This window comes from Varroa jacobsoni, unplaced genomic scaffold (assembly GCF_002532875.2).
Source record: "Varroa jacobsoni isolate VJ856 unplaced genomic scaffold, vjacob_1.0 scaffold_1444, whole genome shotgun sequence".
Lineage (NCBI taxonomy): Eukaryota > Metazoa > Arthropoda > Arachnida > Mesostigmata > Varroidae > Varroa > Varroa jacobsoni.
The window spans coordinates 45,435-67,838 of NW_019214346.1; the positions used below are offsets into that span (position 1 = coordinate 45,435).

The 22,404-nt window shown below is 42.8% G+C and overlaps 1 protein-coding gene across 1 annotated transcript in view; it reads right to left on the bottom strand.

Moving 5' to 3' along the window:
- Positions 1–1,219: 1,219 nt before the first annotated feature.
- The window catches only part of LOC111270087 (vesicular glutamate transporter 1), a 125,357-nt gene continuing 104,172 nt past the window's right edge, over positions 1,220–22,404 (bottom strand). The window contains exons 3-13 of the mRNA XM_086972360.1: positions 17,737–17,922; positions 15,286–15,436; positions 14,581–14,814; positions 8,544–8,737; positions 7,601–7,762; positions 7,038–7,143; positions 6,773–6,880; positions 5,803–5,938; positions 5,133–5,266; positions 2,294–2,587; positions 1,220–1,886 (exon numbers count right to left, since the gene is read on the bottom strand). Of these exons, the coding sequence (XP_086828486.1) occupies positions 1,722–1,886; positions 2,294–2,587; positions 5,133–5,266; positions 5,803–5,938; positions 6,773–6,880; positions 7,038–7,143; positions 7,601–7,762; positions 8,544–8,737; positions 14,581–14,814; positions 15,286–15,436; positions 17,737–17,922 (1,870 nt within the window). The 3' untranslated portion in view covers positions 1,220–1,721. The remainder of the gene's footprint in view (positions 1,887–2,293; positions 2,588–5,132; positions 5,267–5,802; positions 5,939–6,772; positions 6,881–7,037; positions 7,144–7,600; positions 7,763–8,543; positions 8,738–14,580; positions 14,815–15,285; positions 15,437–17,736; positions 17,923–22,404) is intronic.

Here is a 22,404-nt window from a genome sequence, read left to right on the forward strand (position 1 = left end):
CTTTGACACCGTCTTGTTTGCCATCGTTTGTTAACGTGTCCGTTATTCGTTTTTCTGTGGACTTTTTTTTCTACTCGGGCTTCTCCACCCCTTCCCGTTTCGAGTCTCATCGCCACTACCACTACCATCATCGTTACTATCATCAGTCATCATTCCTTTGTGAGTTTACGTCCAGTCAAGTAATCAGTATAGTACGAGTTGAGGCAATGGATCGTATTGCGAGCACTCTCTGACGGCTTCTTCTAGTTCGGGCTAGATGATTGCGACTGAACAGCCGTGAGCGTTAAGCGGAGCATGTGTCGTGATCCGTCTAACCAACGTTGTCGCCGTTGCATCGGGAATACTTGTCGTCAGGCGTCGCTTCGAAAGACTGCTCAGTATATATTGTTCCACAACTACGTTATCATAATACTTGTAATGTCGACAATATTGGTTATCGTAGTAGTCATGTACTATAATTGATAATACAGTAACACTTTTCCTTATAGAACCCAAGTGTTATTATAACACAGTGGCACTAGGACGTACTGGCCATGTCGTCCAAGGAAAGGAGCGGACTCGTAGAGCCATATTGCCATACCGTGTTGCTAGTGTCGGCCATCATCAGTATCTAACACTTCAGGCTTTTTCTGCAACATTCTATAGTGTCCTTCAAAACGAACCGTCCCTTTCTACGGATTGCTCGCATGTATATATATATATATATATGACAACTGTATGACTCTTAAAGGCCCGCCCGTTTGCCCGAGCATCGGTTTCCCTTCTCCGTTCCTCCGTCCGTGCGCGATTCGCGATTCTACGGCTGTTGCTGTTCAATGCCGTGTCGCCGTTAGGGTCAGCTGGTTGCATATATTACCACACGGCTGCATTACGATGTGCTATATCACGTCGTTCGTGTCCATTACTGTATTAGCTAGCTTTGTATAACCCTCAGTGCCGCCCTGTTTCCGAGATAAGTATCTTTCCTTCAAATAACTGTCTTCTTTACGGGCCACTGTCAACGATAATAGCAACAGTCTCGTGTCACAAACCTGATACCGTTAACCTTCGTCGTTGACATCGTCGTCCTCATCATCGTTCTGTAACTCCGCGCTAACTCCGAGGAAGCTTGAGGTCACTCCTCTGAATCCCTCTTTCTAGCCGTCTCGCCAACAGCTGTTTTCACTAGATACGCCTATTAAATTTTTTTCGACGCCTCGTGTGCACCGTTTTACCTTCATAAACAAGATCTATCATATTGATTTCGTGTCGTTTTCTCGTTAAATCTTTCGATATCTGTCGTGATCCACACTGCTGGTTAGGTAAAATACTCGTTGTCGTTCTAAGCGTGCGTCCCTTCAGCTGCTACAACCTGGTTAGCCTCCCCGTAAAGCGCTATTCGCCGTAGATTCTCATATATATATATATATATATAGTATGTTTGATAGTGAATCGACGATGAATGTCATATGGGCGCAAGCACCTTAACATAGATTTCATTTGTGTTTAGCTTAATATTGTTCGCAGTTCGTTTCTCAGTTGATATCGTCTTGTTTACGTTATCAGTCTGTTATCGCTTGTTATGCAGCTATTAGTTGCCTGCGTTCTTCTAGCTAACTGAAGCTCATGTACGCCTCGTTCTTCCGTCCGCTGTCGGTGTTTCTCATCGCCCTCCGCTTGTGTCTACAAAATAAATGGCCGTGTCTTTCCCTTCGTGTTCCTCTTTTTGGATCTAGATGTCCCTACCACTGTCGTTGCGTATTGTAACCTGACGGATAGTTGCTAGTTGTGTACGAGGTTTGTTGGCTAGAAGCTTCTTCGCCCCAGGCTGCATTCGGATCATACACAGGTTGCTGGGCTTGGTAAGCTGGCATACTGGGAGCAACAGGAGGCGGTGGCCTGGAAGGCTGTTGTGGAAGACAATAGAAAATGACGACAAAGCAAGTAAAACACAAAGTCAGCCGTAAAGGACATGAGCCGTAAGCTCAGTCTATGATATATGCTTAACCTGGTGAAATGCATATGTTCTGTTTATATAATAGATCGGTACGCCTGCATGGGCTAAGTGGGTGGCCTAGATCATTATTATTACTATTATGTCCGACGCTGTGACTTCGTGAGAAGTATGCAGAAACGCAGATACGAGTGCTGACAGACAGCAGCTGCTTATGGCCGCCGCAACCTGAATGGCCGTAACAGAAGTATTTAGACAGGTGATTGACACCGATAAATATAGGTCTACTTTTCAGCACGTACATGCGTGCGTATATGTTTGTGTGTACAAAAATAGCATGCAGTGCTTTTGTTGCTGTACCTGAATGACTTGCTGCGAGGTTGGGTCGTAGACAAAGTTCGTCTCAGCGTTCGAACCGTATGAAGGGGGTGCCGTTCCCTGACCCCCTGTTTGGTCGATATAACCACTCTGTCTCCCTGCTTGATGGAACGGTTGCCCTGACTGCTGACCGACGGGTTCCGCCTCTTTGGCGGGCTCCGCCCATAGTTGCTTTTCGCCCGACGCGAAGATCGCGTAGAAGATCACCCCTCCGAAATGGATAAGGGAAGCAATGATGAATACCCGCTGCCACTGTTCAGCAGCTTTATCCGGTTTCTAAAAGAAAAATCACAATGACAGTGAACATAAATAACGTGAATAAAGTCAACGGTTCTCACTAAAATGGTAGCAAACTATCTAGGGCTAGCACAAACGTGTCGAGGCAGCCTCGCTTCTTAGTAGCGATGAAAGAATCAGAAATTAATTAAAAAAGCTACAAAGGCTAAAACTGCTTGTAGAGATATAATAAAGGAGATCGTCTCTTGCGGTTTCATAAGAGCAAATAACGTTTATATTGGCTGTCTTTCTAAATGGTTTGAGGATGCCAGTAAAGAAAACGACCGCTTTTCATTCCATAATGGCTACTGCTCGACTGCGGTTCTGCATTGCTTCAAGTCACAAAGGATGCACCGTGCTTGTGAGGTGAAAATTTCATTCACCATGTTGCGCAACGTACAAAAATTGTACGCGGGTAAATTCGCAGTGGAAAAAGGAAAGTGAGAGAAAGGCAGAAAGTTAAGTTCACGGTTATGAAAAAAGCAGACGTGCCATTGAAGCAAAGTCTTCATCATCCGGGAATTTGATTTCGTTACTAGAACAAACTCACTGTACCCTGCGTCTAGACTAAATTCTGTGCTTGTTGTACAGCTAGCCCTTGCTCGTCCTGTATATACCATTACAAGGTAGGCGCCTGGATCTAGTCATCTGTTTAAACCAAAAAGAACCCAAACCCGCTTCTAAGGTTCTATAACTGACCATAATCACGTCTGAGCCAGTAATGGAATTCAATTTGTTTACTCCGAAAGGTCATAGCCGACCTTGCCAGTACACTTGTGCATTCCCTTTCCTCGTAGAGTATCAACTTATACTTAAGTTACACCCGCTAGTGCAACTAAGTAAACTATGATTAGCTCACCGGACATCTATCTCTTTTCGACATGTTCGACAAAACGGTACAGTGATATATTTTCACACTGCACTACTTTCAAATTTATACTGGCGACCTCTTTGGCGTCGACCAGAAACCCTTCGGCGGTTTGAATGCTGGCTTTTGAATGCATCGCCAGGGGTCGCCGAGATCTAACACCTAATGTCACTGATCAAAGCCAGGGGGCGCGACAAACACTTCAGGGCTCATCGTTTATTCGTCGTTGGTCAATACGTACTGCTAGCTAGAAGAAACTCCAAACATTTATTTTAGATAAATATGGCCGACTGTATAAAAAATATGGAAACTTCACTACCTATAGTACGAATCGTCTTCGATTCCAAACACAGGAAAATCGAAACATTATTTTTAGGCGAATATTTATCGAATTAATTTCCTATATAGATGTGTACATGTCTCATACAAAAGTTATCTTTTTAAAATTTGCAGAGATTTACTGTATGTACTTTAGCTGCATAGACGTAGATCTACTGCGGAGTTCAATCGCGAAAGCTTAGGCAAAATCGGAATCGCCCAAGATGGAACAATGCCTCAAAGACATTCGTGCGGGATTGTTATTTTTTTTTATTTAGATTGAAATAGATCTATCATAGCCGATATTAGCAGAGTGCAACAAATACGTGTATTTGGCATGTTCTGATTATGGTGTAGTGCTACATTATCTATGTGTACTCAATGAACGTTCGATCGTGTATGCATCAGGACGCTGTACACTGACGTAACGACAGATATTTAGATCGTTTTACTCAGGTATAAGCTGGCTCGTTCGCGTTAGCGTACCGTAACCGCGCGGAACTCGGCCAATTTCGCACAGTCTTAAAGTCCTGCAAAAATGAGGCTGCAGCTTAGATGAATGGCTTAGGCGTGTGGTCAATGTCAGTCCTCGAAGAAGTACACAACAGATTGGAGCGCAGCTCTAGCCGAGTTTTTTCCCCAGTGTCCTTTGGGTCTAACAGTTGGCACCAATGGCTCAAAGGACTATTCTCGCGGGACAACTGCATTCTGCAAAACGTCTGGCAAATCAAATTCATCAGAACGAATTATTCCTTTCTTTCCGTCGCTCCGTCGCCCTGAACAGTGTACAGTGTAAGCATTCAGGCCCCGGCAAACAATTCTGCGTACTTTTAACTTCTATAGTTCTATATGTTGATCGTAGGTGGGATGAGAAGAATGGCGGCCTATATGGAACGGACGTAGCATAACATAACACTTTTCGAGAACTAAGATGAGCCAGACATTCAAACGATCTATAATCTAATATTGCGCTCGCGAGTTATCGTGAATGAGCAGCTTCACGGTGTGCCGGTAGATTTCTACTTGGGAAGGAAGTGGTGTAGGGGTATATTGAAGTTCATTGTATTATATTGTACGATGGTTTAAAGGGAATAGTACATAATCAAGTACGCATGCGAGGGTCCCAAAGCCTGCCGAGTGTTTACCTAATTTGATACCGAACAAAGAAGCTGTTGCTTAAGGAAAACATGTTCATTCATTAACGTTTTAAATTACGTTGTCAGTTAGTTTTGCGTTCTAAATGTTCCTTCGTAGCAAAGAAGTAAATGACGGAGTAATAAATCTTTATAGACATCATTAAAGAGAGCTATGTCCTTATGTAAAAGCCCGTTCAGATATTAACTGCTTTCTAATTGATACCCGTACCTTTCTGTCTGTGATCCACTCAACAACGATGGGGCACATCATGCCCGCAATCGTACCGACACCGTTGGACAGACCCATCAAGATGGACGCATAACGAGGTGCGATGTCTAGGTGGTTTACGTTGAATCCTGAAATTCACGATCGTCACAGGAGCGGTCGGATAGTGACAATAGGAAGTCGTAAGACTCAAACTAAGATAACCGGTAACTCGGAACGGCCGAGAAGAAACGACAAACGGTAACATCTACTTATTTCAGACTATATGGCGTTTAATCGTATTTCCTATTGTGTGCGTATAATGTTCGTGTTACCTGTTACTATTATAACAATGAGTAGACTCGGTTGAACTCTACGTAGTTAAGAAGGTCTTCCATCGACCTAGCGAAGACCTGCTCAGCTGCTCACAAGCAAAATGTTCACTCGTCGACCTTCGTGTCATAACATTATGTTGTCTTTAGAAAATTCTTACAGCTCATGTTTGTAAGTGTTGTGCAGATGTCGCATGGTTAACAATCATTTTGAAGATGTAGGAGAAACGGTCCTTTTCGAAGGGTTTGATCGTCTGCTTTGCCTAGCTCAACATGCAGTAGTTCGCCTAATTGCTTGGCAATGAAGGAATCAAGATGCTGACGAAGTCTCATTGATGATTCTCGTGCTTGCTTACCAGAGATGGCGAATCCGGAGAAGCCGACAGCGAGAATCAGTGCGATAATGGCAAAGGTTGTAGATCTCGTGAAGGCAACAAAAAGCAGGAAGAGAGCTTCCATGCCAAAACCACCGCAGTTGAATAGTTTTCGAACCTACAGCAGCGGCGGTAGACAGTCATAATGAATGCCACAGGGAACGCGCAACGTTAGAGATCCGCCATAGTCGTTTATAACACGAGCGCGAGTAAGCATTGAATTCTATGCGAAAATGTAAGGCATTGACTAAAGCGGCTAATTTAAGCTGGACAATTTCAACGTCGATCACAATCTAGAGAATGGAAAGAAATGACAAATCATCACGATGTCTTGCCATGTACTTTACTTTGGTAAAATGTAATGTTGCAAAATGATTTATCACTATCAAAACAGCTACCAACGAAGATTTATTTATGCGTATTGGCTGCTCATATCATTGAACACGTCTGACTGATACTGTTGGCCACATGGGGTAGCTCATTATTAAGCTCCAGGATTAAATTATTGTTACGGTTTGCGCTTTGGTTCTATGCATTGAACAGGGAAAGCATGTTTATCGATAGGGTTCAATTGTCATTTATGGCAGGAGAGAAAGTAATTTCATAGCTTCTTCTCATTTTCTAGGTTCGCTGCTGTTTTCGAGAACTTGTTTCCCTACTGAGTCATCGGGTTAAAATCAAGTTAAAATCTCTTTTCGGATCCATATCGTGCAAACGATGTGCACGTTTTCAACATCGGTATCCGAATGCGCCCATAGAAAGGTTTAGGACCTACAATAGCGGAGTATTACGGAGTCGTTATATAAATTATTGTTCATTGATTTGATATCGCGGCGAACGAATCAAACGTTTGTCTACTATATGCGCAATGTCAAGACATCTGATTTAGAAAATAGTCCAGTCTAGCACATATTGCGTTAGAGTCACCAGTAAATTAAACGCCAGCAGATACCTGTGTAGTTGTGAGTATCTGTCTTTTCCGGAGACGGTCGGCAAGTTGACCCCCAAACGGTACAACGGTTGCCATTAACAGATGTGGCAAGGCCCCCAGGAAACCCGACTGCAAGTTAGTAATAAATTCCAATAGAACTACTGACCACAATAGATTCCTCATATCATGAGTGCCTATCATGTAGTCTGGCACTAATAGTATCTTAAAACCATTGTATATATATTATCAAAGAAAACAATACCCTGTACACAGGGTGTGTCACTACCTCTGAAAGTGGAAGTTTGTGGACCTGCTTGAAGTACATCGGTTGAGATAAGATCAGTAAATAGAATGTCCACGACCGGCAGAAGTTTGCAACGATAATTGCCCATCTGAAATTTACAAACCGTGAAATCGGTAGATAGATACTGAGCCGCTATTGAGTAGAGGAGCACCGTGTGTCACAAGTAACGGCGTGGTAGTTAGCAATGACAATCATGTAAAGCAATAAGCGACACCAGAGTGGAACAGTGTTTAATTCGTGCTTCACTTCGGGGATCTGCCAGCATGAAACGGTAACTCAAAGGGAGTTTCAATCCGCAACGTGAAGCTCAGATCGAAACTTAAGTAGTCTGATTACACTCGCTGATTAAATTAACATTATAACATTAATAGATAGCTTCCAGTGTTCGTATGGGCGACAGCCGAATTTGCTCGCAACAATTCATTGAACCCTAAAACAGTAAATCTTAGCAATAGTTGATAAAGGACCAAACAATGTTTATTTGATTGTATTGAAAATAATATAGCATGCAATGACAAAAGCGGTCTTTGTTTTTGAGTACTCACACAGGAAGGGATGTGAATATATATTTCCAGGGTGTATTGTATAGGGTTGGCGCACTTTGACAGGTCGAACCGAGAGATTCTTCGATGTACTGCCGTTCCTGCGCCGAGATTGTAGGATGGAACGCAGGCCGCTCAAAGCTTAGCCATAGCCATGTTGCGTACCTAATTAGAATTCGAAGTTGTCAGAGCATGACAATTAGGATCTGTACAGTTTTCCATATATATTTCATTTCCATGTATGATGGCTCTTCGATGTATGCTGTTAAGGCAAAGCCATAGTAGAGATAGGCGACCACGATTAAGCTTAACACAAGATAAGAAGCAATTGTTTTTGTCTCTACGAAAAGATTAGACTGTTAGCGAATAGGTCCAAAGCTTGTGATATAATAGTTTCGTTCTAAAATACTTACCAATCTGGTTAAACAATGCTTAAACGTATAAAACCAAATTTCAGAATTACCGCCTTACATACCATTATAGATACTATTTTTCTAGTGCTTCTAAACATGCTTGCATTAAGTTGATAAATCACAATTCTTCCTTTTCATCCGAGGTAGATTGAAAGAGGGAAGCTAGTAAAGACTATGGTGCCGTCAGCGGCTCGTACATCGCGTACAAACGTACGCATGCGTGTGAGTCTATATGTACATAATTGCAACAAGGACAACTTTAACAGGCATTTTGTTGCCTGTTGTTGTAAAAATGTAAGTTTTGTCTGATTGAACAAATGTTTGCTTCTAGTCGGTATACATGATAGCTACTATGTTTATAAACATCTAACAACTGCAATAATATCAAGAACTAGTATTATTGTTACTGTAGTTATTATGTGATTAACGTTCGTGAACGTAATCACTTGCGCAAACAAACGTTTTTTACCTAGCTTTTTACGTCTTAAACTTTAATATAATATAACACACCGCAGTGGCTTTGGTATACGAACCATATAATGCCGCATATGCCATAGAAGTAGAAGCAGCACTGCCAGCCGAAGACGCTGGTAAGAAAGGATGACAGTGGTATGCCAACCACCGCGCCTGCATACGAGCCGCAGAACGCCAACGTTGCTAATTTGCTTCGCTCCATTGGCGGAGCCCAAAAGCGCCATATGCCGTGACAAGCTGGGTATGTAACCCCCTGTTAGGTTAGGTTAGGTGACGAGTAGTGAATCAAACGACCAACGTTTAAGAACAGCACGAAATCCAGACGGCGAAAGGGCCACGAACGGCAGTGACGGCAACGAATAGAATATAGGCAACAATAGAACAGCAAAAACAATGGCATGAAATCAGTACGATTAGAACTTAAATTGTTTACATCCACTCATCCATAATGTAGTGACTGTACTAGTAGTAGAAGCAGTGGGCCTACGAGGTACAGACTTACGCAGACTGTACTAGTAGTAGAAGCAGTGGGCCTACGAGGTACAGACTTACGCAGAGTCCCTTATACAGCTAGTACGCTGCCTTGCCCCGTCGATGATCAGTAGTCAGGAACTGAAAAGCCTTGGAGTTATTTGTCCTTTTTTAGTAAGAAAACATTGATTTTATCGATTATATAGTACTTAAATGTTTTTATTACTCACTTCGGTCATATGGGATCGAGATAAAAATAAGCTCGAGTTAAATTAGAATTTGAAACTTCATACGGAAGCTAATGCGCGCATGTGTAACATGTAGTAAGTTTACTGCGTGCAACGGCGTCTTTGAAGAACTCGTAATTGTAGAGATATTATATACTTGTTTCAAGGACTCATTTATTAGAAACTCAATATTGAAGTTTTTAGTTATCATTCTACACGCCCGTGTGTATTCCTGTTTAGTCAAAAGATGAGTACATGTGTCTAATGTGCCTGCCTCGCAAATTCTGCCGAAGTTATTCGAAGTGAAATCTGGGTTTTCTTTCAATCGAGTTGTTGCATCTATCCCCGCATATACACATCTGTAGCAGAAACGTTACTAAGCCCAATTCGAGAAGGATAAAGAAGCCAATGCGTGATACGTGTGAAGTCGAGTGGTAGCCATAAGACATTTTTCGCCATAGTGCTCCTGTAGACGTGGAATCCATGTTAATGCGCGAAACAGAAGCACCGGAAGCTCTTTATTGTAGCGTTCTTAGACTTTGAAATGTTCGTATGATCCGGTTTACGCACGCCGGAGCGTTATTATTGTGATCAGGTTTTGTGTATCGCAGCTTCGTATATACCCGCGTTTATACAATATATAGATGATCTGTTTATGCAAAGTATAATAGAACGCGATCGAGTCGGTTCATAAAAACGATATGTTATCTCCGTCAATAATGTATTACCAGCTGTAGCCAAGTATACTTTCCGATCATCTTGGCATTGTGGCTCCCCCAAATGTACATATGACTCTTAGAGATTTCGTCCTTTTTACTGGGACTAACAGGGATTCCATCGAGTCACCCAATACGTTTATCCTGCCTGGTCTGTGTCGTCATTGAACAACTCTATCTGAAACCGTAGTAGATGACTTGAGATACTTTACAAGGCGCACGATGATGGTTTATAGAACTCTACCTTGGCTCACAACAGAACATTTTTCGAAAACGATTAGTCGCTTTTCTGTTTGTCACAACAGTTTGTATGATGATATGCAGTTTAGCCGAGGGTTAACTATAGCATAACTATTTATGCCACCGTCAATCTTCGGATATTTTCTATCGAGTTCCAAATGTAATGTCTGCACACGATGTATAGTACTAGTTGCAGCCTGCAAGTTCCGCGCTGCCTACAAGGAACTGCTGCGGACGAAAGTATGCTCGATAAAAACAACAAAGAATTGTTGCCTGGCTCCCGTTTGGTCTTTGGCGTATCCCCCGAATTTAAGAGCAGGGGAACACAAAGGCAAACAGCGCTCCGCGCTAGCAGAAAACCAAACATCGAGCACCGAGCCGTCACAGTCTCGTACGACACAGCCTCCACACCGCCGCTTCAGCAAAGAGGAACAAAGAGAAAGGAGCATATATATATATATATATATATATATATATATATACAAAGACACAGTATGGCTGCACAAAGAAGACACAAAAGCCACTAACACACAGTAAACCAACCAGTAGAAGAATGGTAGTAGTTGCGAAGGTAAATAGCAGCACCGGTAGCGGTAACATTACCCTGATGGCAGTATCGGTTGTACCCGCAGTTGCTGTGGAGGACGGGTCCACAGAAGTACTAGCTCTAGGCTGGTGATGATGACCCCTTCGGTCACGTTCAGAGAACGGAGTCGCTTTGTTGGGGGTCTTTATTATCTTGATCTAGGAGTGAAGTCTCTCCGAACGACGAGGCCTGACCGAAACGAAAGGGAGAAGGGCAACAGGCAAAAAGAGGTGGGGGGGAAGTGGAGTGTAGGGGCAACAACTGCCATTGTCCATAGGAGGAGAATTTAGCAAAACTCCTTCGAGGAAACATTGGAGGGGGAGGGGAGGGGGTGTTATTTTTCCTCACGACCCCTCGATCTTTTGGATGTAAATGTGCAACAAGATGCGTGATCAGAGAGAACACCAAAACCGCTGAACCTAGTTTACGCCGGCCAGCCTCTATGCAGGTCAAAGCCGCCACGTCCCGTTATTTTTCCTTGACCTTTACCTGTGTGCCTCTCCTTGACCTGTACCTGCCACATTCACTAGAAACTTGATCGATGTGGGGAGAAGAATCGAAGGGATATAAAAAAGTGCTTTTTTTTCTCTCATGACCTAGATTCACTCATTGCTCGCGGAAAGTGAACAGTCGAAAGTTGATAGTGTCCTTCGGGGATCGCAGCAATATGTACAAGTGGGCGACACTTACTAGAAGTAATTTTTCCTGAGACTTTTTTGACTTAGACGAGGCAAAGCGCTTTGTCGCTAAAAATTTCCGAAGAATCAACGAGCAACTGTGGAGTGGCAGCATAACGGGGATCGTTTGTTTCACAGGATTTCTCGTGATTTCGCTATATAGATTAACGAGACTAGGCAAAAACACGTCGACTAACGTATGCATCGGGGAATTAGATAAATAGCCGTTCGAAACAGGGAGCTTGGAGAGAGGGCCGACTGACAATAGCAAAGATAAATTTGCATTTAAGGTTTTCCGCTGGGGTGTGCGTACAAAGCATAAATGGCCTTGCAGAGAAAAAAAACAGTTATAGGATGAGGTGTTTCGTAAGAATAAGTGGAGGTGAAGGTTAATTCCAATTTTTCTTTCAGCAAAAGCACAGAATATCTGACCGGGTTGCGTCCAAATCACTGGCCATATACAATATGACTAAGTAGATAAATATATTAAAGCATTACCTCTGTGCTGTGCTTGCTTGAGTAGCCTGATAAAAACACAAACATGTGTATTCTTTATTTTCATAGCTATCTACTAGGATAGGCTCAGCAAACCGTAACACCGTAGGTATTATTTTTATTTAATATATTAACCTAGTACGAAACCTCAGCTTGTGCTTTTCAAATATCCTGAGACAACACATTTCTCTAAGAAAACTCAACTATATAATCCAGTTAAGTATCTTTATAGTATATTTTAGTGCAAGAAAGAATCCTTCCTGGTAAATGGTTCGTAATCTTTTATATGATTTATTGTTTACGATGCTGGTTAATATTGTTGGCCTTGTGAAACATTGGTAAGACCCCTAAGCGGGAATTCATTATCAAACTTTTACGTCTAAAAGTTACTTCAAAAGTCTCCGCGGCGACTCAATTTAAAGCTTCCTCTTTAAGGCTCAACCGTTTGCAGAAATTCAGGTATAAGGTTCTCTGTAGTATGACTGCTCTATCCGGAAGGTCAAACGCACATCAATAATGGTAACTTTTAAGTCTTCTAGTACCACAACAAACCTTTGACAGGCGGGGTAATACTTGTCTTACTAGAATGCGCCCATTGAAGCCTACGAGTTATCTAGAGATTTTGCTGATTAGTATGAGGGAATTATAGAAGATTGTGGTCTTGAACGGACGAAAGGGCACTCTCAACGGTAGATCATCGCGTTTGAAGCAGAATAGTAGCGAGAAGAAAGTAGACAGGGCTTAGAGAGGAAAAGCTGCCAGCCTGCAATCCGAAAAACACTTTGGTGAAACAGGATTTGCTTCATTTCAGAGCTTCGTCCTTTCTAACGAGACGCCTTCTAGTTTTAGGTTTACATCTTTTGTCATCGTAAACCTATTTTTCACGGCCTCATATTAGGTGTATATAAGAACGTCCTAAGAGCTAACTATTGAAAAATGTGCATAAATTCAAGAAATTATTTGCGATGCAAAGTGTTCTCAATAAGTAACAGAAATCGACAAGCGTTTAAGCCATAGTCATATATTCTAAGCCATGAGTCAGCGAGCATGCAAAACCTCTTTCTTAAGCAGTAATAGCGAAGCGCAAGTGGATGCATGTGGTCAGTGGTTGGGTACAGGGTTGTGTCTGTTCTCACAGAACTTTCCGTAGGGTCACCTCATTTTTTTACTACAGTAATTTTTGATGTCGCTTATGTTCAAATCAGCAGAAAACAAACAGGTTTTAATACTTTTATCATTATGTTTATAGACATCATATGTTGTTTTACAATGCTACCCCCATGTTGCGTGATAAAGACACAAATAACTCTTATGCATATACACGTACCTATATATATATATATATATATATATATGGGTGCGTAGACGACTAACCTTTTGGTAGCCCCAGAAGCGCACAGTCAAGCACACTGTGTTGTAAGCTAGAAACGAACGCAGTCAATAAAGGTAAATCGCGTTCGGATTGTTGATGGCCTAATATCGATCTATAGATCGAATGCCGAGGGGCGTACAGGGGGTAAAAAAGCAGAAACAGCTCAATTTCGAGATATCCTGAACATACCGCATACATTTAGCGACGATGACAACAATCGCGCGATAGACAATGACGCTAGCATTATTGCAAAAAGATGGACAAGTATGTCAGCTATGCGTTAATATCTAAATATAGACTCGTCATTGCTGAGACTATATTAGGTCCGTGCGGTACAATGCGAGGCGTTTTTACTTACTGACGCGTCCTGTCTCCTTTGAATCAGTATCTAACAAAAACAGGAAAATACCGCAGCAAGCGTAAGATGTGCACAGTTCCGTCGGAAATGTCCCCCCCCCCCCCCCGGCCATTTCACTCTAAGCACTACGCAGATCTTTCTGATATCGCTCACGTGTAAACAAGCTATCTTTGTAGATAATCTTAGCATAAGGTTTAAGCTGTTTCATTGACCAGTTCCGACTGTGTGTCGTATATTGAAGGTTACGTACATTACTGCATCGAAACACACAAGATTCGTTAAGATTTATGCATTTTCAACCTCACCAAGTCTTCATCCTTGAAGTTTACAGTTTTTCTTTCGAAAGACCCTGATCTCTTTCTGGGTGGAACTAACGGTGGGTTCATCAGAAAAAGTTTCTATTGAAGTTAAAATATTAAAAAAAAAAAAAAAATAGAATTAACATATTAAAAGTTTCTACAGCTGTTATTATTCCTATCGTCACTTATTGGGAAATCATATGAATAAATTTCGTTTTCGATATTAGATAACCTTGACCTTGATTCAATTTATATTTTCATCAAATGAGTGGAAATTTTAGCTAACTATTGATATAAGAAGGAATCCTGCGTTACAAGGCGAGTCCTGTTAAGGTTAGCTTTGCTAAGTCCTATACTAATATTTTAGGGTTGTGCTTTAGGGCATGGGAAAGAGACGGAGCATTTTGTTTCTGATACGTTTTGATATACCAGTCATAACATGTGATACAATTAAGACAAAAAGCAAAGCGAAGTTTAGCCTTTCTCCAAGTATGAAGTGTTTATAGTCATCACCATCATAGTCGCCAAAAATGCACAGACTGTTCGCAAGTAATCAACAAGGTCAATTTTGCATTACAGATTGTGTCAATCAGCTGTCAGCAGATTTCTATAACTCTGTAGAATGGTTAGAGTGACGCATGAAGGTGGCACGTACCTCAATTAATCCCTGCATCACCCTGACAAATATGATGGCTCCGACACCGACGCCCGTTGCAGCCGGAATCAGTATATTCAACGCAGCGGAACATGCAATAGCTGTTCCAAATACTCGATTCGCGGGATACTTGGCCGCCAGAAATCCGCCTGGTACTTGTGTTACTAGATAGCCCCAAAAGAAAGACGAGTCAATTAAACCGATTGTCGATTCCTTCCAGTCGAACTCAGGACCCTGTGACACAAGAAGCAGGTGAAGTTATCGGGTAGGCAGCCCAAGTACAATACCGGAAAGCATCGGCAGCCACAACCGGCATAGAAATGTAAAGAGAAGCAAACAAAGACCATGTGATAAAGCGTACAATTAGACAAAGATATTATTGACACAAATCAACAGGGCAAAGCAAAACTTCAAATTTAGAAGTTCTCAGTCTTGATCGATATTTCTAGCTAATAGCATCACTGAATAATTGACTGTCTGCGACTATAGTAGAGATATATTCCTTATGCGGTATTGTTCTCTGGGTGTCTATTGGACGTCAAGCGTCGTTTGGCTAAAAGCAAGTGATCCTGTAAACCTGAACCTGTATTTAGATAGATTTCTCATAGGCTGCTGTACAATGCATTAGTACAGTGAGAGCTGTTACCATATTTGAATATTGATAGATTATAGTTATTCTATTCACCCAAGTTTCTGAGCCGATACCTCGTCTGTTGTGTTACTGGTCATCTGAACAATAGCAACACCCCAATTGCATCGTATGCCGAACGAGATTAGGAATCCAATAGACGATAGTACAGCTACCGTCATCCGTTTCGACATATTTGGCGCACACGGACAGTTTGGTTCCATATGTCTGCAAGTGAAATAATTGAGTTAAAAATAAGGAGCACGGCACGTTTCAGTTAGTGTTGTGAAAAATCTTTGATTTGCGTGACGACAAGCACGATCGCGTAGAAACAATAAATGGTCTGAATCCTTATTACATAAATATACGGCTAAGACTATTTCCTTGCATACATATACTCGGTCCATTTCTCCAAATACGTGCGCTGGTAGTAACAGCAGAAGATAAGTATTCATTTTACAACCGTAATAATCCTTGTGCATATCTCACAACAAGCCGTTCATGAAAGGCCACTATTTCTTCATCATTAGCTGCTATCATCGTTAAGAATCGTTAGACACCGCTACTCGCTAGGTGTTCTAGTCGCTAGTTTATTTCCGGCCTCTACTATGAGATGGAGACTGCCGTGAGCAGTTTTCGTAGAAGGGCTAAAAGAACTAAGGTTCAAAGTGCGAATGAACCTGATGCGTTCCTGCTATAGAAAAGAAAGCTATTCACTATGAATCGAAGCTGCGCTTAAAGGCTAAGGTCTCTAGCACAGTCATATCAAGCAAGATAATGCACTCGACGTGCCTCCTCATACAAACGCTCCTGCCAACTCTTCGTTTAGAGAATCACAAGCGCAGGGGCAAAGCATGGGCATGGGCATGGGCATGGGCATGAAGGTTCGTCTCACAAAGCCCTTTTTAAGCCTTACCACTGCCTCGCGCCTTCACCTTCTAAATCTTCATATACGCCCCCACGTAAGTGGTTTGGCCCGCTTTGCTCATTCATCGTCAAGAAGCTGCAGCTGTTGAAGATCCCGTTGCTGCAGCGATGGTGAAAGGCACTAGCCGAACCAGTGGTGGCCTCTTCCGAGCCGTTCGCGTTCATTCCCTACCGTCGGCATCCTGCTGGCTCCTTATTCCGCTGTGTTAGCTTCTTTTTGACTGGTGCTCATGCACTTCCATGAATTTCCCGCTTAGCTTCCCCCAATTAACTTCTTCTGTTTGAACTACAGCTCCCGCGACCACCGGTATCGTTACGTGTTCCAAAAGCCATTTCTGCTCCGACTATCGCAGTCCGGCTATCTATCTGTCTGTCTGTTTGCCTGCTGCGTGCCAAGCGGCTCTTTACTGCTCGCGGCTTGCCGTTCAACTCTAGCCTGATTGAGGAGGGCCTACCTGTTTACGGCCACGGTAGTAGGCCCACGTCGTAACGGTCTGGCTGAGGAGTTCGCCAGGCAAGAGGGCTGATGCGCGAGTTGCGGTTCTTCCTCTTCGGCGAAGGCGAACGAAGGGAGCAATGAGTGCGGAGGAAATGTTGGGTTAGGATCGGCCTGTCTCGCCTCGGTCGACTTTATAAAGCCATGGCTCAACGCTGCAGAGCCGGCAGGCTGCCTACTGGCTTCTTAGGTCGAAAGCCCCATTTGTTGTATTGGGTGTGAGAGGCCTTTGAAAGGATTAAGGATCTCATGAATGCCGATTAGCCGTTTACGTCTGGGCACCAGCGGGGTGTAGAAAGCGACCGACCAGTAGAAGGTAGGAACTGGTTGGAATTACAGAAGGCTTTTTACCTTTGTCCTTTTTTCTTTCCAGCTACTTTCCAGGATAGGAGGAACCAAACCAAGTATAGTATAGCGTTCTTGATACCGCTGTCAGTGTCATTTTCATTGACCGCTAACCTGTGCTATATTTTATCCGCTGTATCTAACTATAAGAGTAGCTAATTATGAGAGTGATATAGTGGCGTAGTATTATGAAGATATTATCGCCCAGAATTATGATAAGCTATTATTTGTTGAGCAACGGATTTGAAAAAGTTTTGGCAAAGTTATTATTAGATAAAAGCTTTTCTCCTAGTTTCGCTAATATACCTAGCTTACTAAGCCATGTAGTGAGCTACGAATATTATAAAGTGAAGTAATTGTAAAGTGAAGTAAGTGAAGTAAAGTGAAAAAGAGAATTTCTGTTGATTGGACCTGAATCCGTTCATTTACATTAACGTTGCACTAATTGGCAGCATAATCATTGCTTATGTATTGCTACAAGGGCATTATGCAAGAATTATATATAAATGAATACGTTTTTCAATAAAATCAATGCCGATGCTTTTTTAATTCAAACTTTTTTCGCTAGCTGGCTCATAAGCGATAAAAATCCTTATTTTTGATACAAACAAGATGCCTTTACATCTTAGACCATATTTTGCTCGGTGGAAAATCTTCTTCGAGGTGGATTACCCACTGTAATAAGCATAGGAATGCTGTACTGCCCAAAAAAAGAAGCTAATAAGTGAGTTTCCAATCCCATCAAGCAAGCCATACTTACTTTCGCCAATCTCGTGGTCCATGGTCGATTTCCACGTGGTCAACAGAATGAACAGGTTCTCCAGCCCCGGAAACTCCCCCAGTTTCTCCAAAGCCTCCAGGGGCAGTCGCACCACCCTCTTGATATCCACCTTCGTCCTCATCTAGCTGACCATATTTTGACACGCCGCCGTCACCACGGAACCGACTGAAATCAACAGCGATAATGATGGCATATGCTATCCAACCTTTGAAATGTTATACGGTGCATATTTCTAATAAAAATCGATATCTAAAACTTTACAAGCATGTATTTGCTATGGATGCATTGGATAATGTAGATATTGTCATATAAGCGTGTGACCAATAGAACGCATATTTAAAAAGAAAATAGCTGCAGAAAGAAGTGTTCTAAACTTTGATAGCGTTTCGTATTATGCTGCCCAAGATGTTGTTTCAATAAAGTCTCACTCAGAAGCAATTCGTTTGCTTCGTCTGATAAGCTATAATAGAAATCGTTTTTCTGTCATGAACTAAATTCAATACGAACTTTGTTAATTATAATAAACTTAAAAGTTGAATGAAAACGTGCCTCTATAGGCCTATCCAGGAGTATACGAAACTAGTCGAATCAACGACCTTACCTCCGTACAGAGGGTTTTCTATTGAACTTTAGTTCTTGCTCTTCCTCGTTTTACCTCGAAAATGGTGCATGTCCACTTTAACCATTGACAAAACTGTCCCTTGAGAAATATTCTATGCCCATGCATGGCTCGTTCATAGGGAGCTAGAGTGGTCGCTTGTTCGTTGTTCCCCATCTTTGCCTAGTCTAGGAAGCCTTTTAGCAAAGCTTTAGACAGGAATATGTGAACTTTTCGCTGCATCTTCGGAGTATTTTCTCCTGCGCCTCATCCTTATTGCAGTGTTCTGTTTCTACCTAGTTACGTTGTCGAGATAACCCTGGTGCAGTCCCAGTCGGCACCACATCGGCTTCATCGTCATGCTTTCTTCTGTCTCAACTCACACTTCCTTCCTGAGTAGCATTGCTCGTTGCCGTTCTAAGGCGCTTGCGGGATTTTCAGAAACGGGACAAGCAGAACTGCAAGATGTATCCTAGGGACCTACTCGGCTCTTTGCAATATGCTAGCTCAAGTAGTCTTCTATCCATTCTCTGCTCCTGTCGACTTCCCCTTCCCCAGCGAATAGTATAACAGTTGGAGCCTTGGTGATGCCGACGGTAGTATCGAGAGCCTCGTTGCCCTTTCCTCCGCCATCGCCTCCCTCTTCGTCATGCGCATACATTAGCTTAAACTGAATTTTATAGCAGTTCTTTGTACGATTTATGCTACCGCTGTCGGTGCCCTTTGTCTTCCTTGAGTTCTTTGTTCTCGGCGGACTCGTGCTTGGGTGGACGTCTTGATTTGGAAACTTCGACGTTCCTTCGCCGATGCGTCGGCGATAATGCCAGAAGAGGCAATGGCAGCTTTGGACAGAAAGGGGGAGAAAAAGTTAGTTCCTTTGTTGCTGATGTCGATTTTTGTTTCCAATCCTCAAGGTGTATTATGACTGCGCCTCGATGATTAGTTAGCATGGTACGGTGAACCGCAATATTTTACCACGCTCATACAGATAACGGCTATACGATTAACTGCTAGCATCTAATGTATCGAGTCAACGCAGCCACACACTTACTCGGTAGGCACAGGTTTCTTTTATACTTTTTCTTGGTGAGCACATTTCTTTACTTATACTTGCTTATATTTTGAAGTGTACATGTAGACTTCACATGTTTTGGCTTTGCTAACATTTTGCTTCTATTATTGTGTTGTACAAATGGCCACTTAGTTAACTATAAGTGGAAACAGGTGCTGTCTTTTGATAAAATGGACGCACGATGGTGAAGAAACATCTAGAAGGATGCAGAAGGAAGTAAGAGCAAGAAAGAGAATTTTGAATCACACACACTTGCATATAAGATCTTTTAAAATGGAAGCAAAGGCACCAGCTTAAACCTAATCACTGTGTTCTTTCGGAGCTGACGAACATCGCTGGACGACGACAACTACTTATCGTCACTATGTACGTGATGACGTGTGTATATATGTCGCCCCCTTTGTGCATGCGTATAACGCCCACCCTCATCCATCCTCTGTTCGTCCTTTCTTACTTTTTGCTCATGCTACTCGTAAGAGCACGAACGACTATTCTTTTCCAAGCATCCTATAGTGCAGGCACGCTCCCGGATGCGGAGGCGGAGGTTCACTGATTTGGGATAAGCATGCAAAAGGCTTGGGGGTTGGCTTGCGGTAGACCTCAAGTTCAACCAGATAACGCGCACAATAGGAGACGAGATACATAGAAGTATAATGGAAAAGTCTGTTCTATTGCAATTTCCTCCCTGCCAACCCAACGACGCCCTTGGTTTAACGATGGGAAGGATGGTCGAAGTGGAAACAAAATTTGCGGGTTATGAAACTGATTTAGCCCTGTGCTTATAGAGCGGCAAGCGTGCTTGACTTGGATAAAACTGGGAGCGAATGCTGCAACATGTTGAATGTTTGTCCTCTTAGCCATGAAGAGAAACAAGCGCACATTTCTCCATTTACGCTCTCTGCCATGCCGTCTTGGGAATGTTGTAGCCTCTGCAGTCTGATATATAAAGGAGGCTTCTTTCGAGGTCAGGCCGATGGGGCAGACGGTGCAGAGCGTGGAAGCAAGCACGATGCTGAGCGTGTGTGCTGTTAATCTAAAAAAAGATAAAGCTATTTCTCGCCGTCAGCTCTGTCTCTCTTTTATCGCTCGTATCTCCTGTAGCATATATATACGCTACATATATTATATATCTGTATACATGACTGTGTGGAGAATGAGAGGCGCGGTACACAGGAAAATCGCGCCAGCTTTCCATCGTTTGCTACACCATGCTTTCAACAACGTTACCAAGAGACCTCTGCTATGACCTCATTGCGTCTGCTATATAGCCGCTCGCCACTAGCGCCTCCGTGGCCAGTCAGCCTGTTGTCCTGCTGCGCTGTCGGTCTGCTGACCGACCCAACCAAACTTCAATACTCGATCGAATCTGACTGCTGAGTGCCTAGCTATCTGACCGACGCCATTGTAGGTGGTCATAGCAACGCGAGCCTCCCAATGACGGTAACGGCGTTGGAGCGACGCCATCAAGTTAGTCTCGCAATATCTATAACGGAGGGTTAGGGAAGGCAGCTGTATTTTAGAAGAATAGCGATATAAACGGAGCGTTCTTTCGTTTTTCGATAGAGTGCATAGAAACGGGGTAAAAAATTACCACACTCGTGCTGTTGGTAATGTGTATTTAACCTTTTTTTACGTTGACGACATATGATAAAATACTTAATGTGTTATGTATATGTGTTATAATTAAGTACAGGGCTAGTGCATTCGATTGTAATTATAAGCAAGCATTTATAAGAGGTAACTGTGATCATGCGGTCAATCGTTGCGGTTTGTCTAACAAATAGCAATATCATGTCATATGCATAGTTTTCTATGTAACAACAGATATGTCACACAACGGCATCGATGCCGCAGGCGGTGCTATTAATCGAGTTATCACTCTGATGTGTGAGCTTCGCAAGCGAGTCAAACTGAAGTTAGAAGCTATGTCTTCTTTTTATGGAGACAAAAAAGATGGGCTTTTCGGGATATTAGGAATCGCCGAAAGACCTCGGACAAATATAACTAGCAAGACTTAGTTACTGTCAAGCTTCATCTATGGCAAAGTTCGTTTGGAAAGTTGACATTCCATCGCAAAATAGGAAGACCAATCTAGACATAAAGCAGATGTTTGCTTATATGCTATTCATCAAGTAACATACTGTCAATCGCCTGCTTTTTCCAGCGAGATTACTTAGCGTTTAGCAGCAAGTTTATCCTGTCGGACCTCGGTGGCTGACAGTTCATCTACTATCTTTTACAATCTGGTAGAAAAAACTTAATCTTGTTTATTGCTCGCCGTAAAACAATTAACGTCTTTCACCTACGTTTTGGAAGACACTTTGCTTTTTTTCTTCTTTTTTTGCACTTTTTTTACCATTCTCTGGCTTTTAGGCTAATTCGGGAATTGCGTCTATTGAGCTAAGCCAAAATCGATGATTTGGCCACCATTCAGATGGTTTGGCTCCCTTCGACAGACAACGAAGGTCTCCCACTATGCACTCTAGCTACACCATCGGAGGGGGACCCCCGGGGGATATCTAAGAGCTTCTCTCTAAGCTAATAGTATTTGGGCAAATCTCATAATGTCCGATGGCTACAGGCTAAGAACGGCGAAGAAGCCCACTTCCGCCTGCTTCCGTTAGGCGTCTAACAACTCGTCGGCTCTTTCGCTAGAACTATGTGTATGTACGTACGTCTCAACCTATTCGTGCTTGCTATCTGCGAATATGCCAATGCTAGCGCTTCAACCGCTTCCCATCGATAGCGCCCCACCCGACTGTTCTGCTCGAGCGTAGAGCAGAGACATGGAAAAATAAGCCACCACGTCCCGACGTAAAAGTTAGATGAAACACAGAGAGGAGGCTGCTGAGGGCACGGGAAGACAGATCGAGCCGCGCACGTAATATAATGGGAATTCAATAAGATGCTCATATGGGAGGCTACGTGTGTGCGGGGAACGTTGGCGGCGAGAGCTTGCGTCTGTCTTGACGGTGCA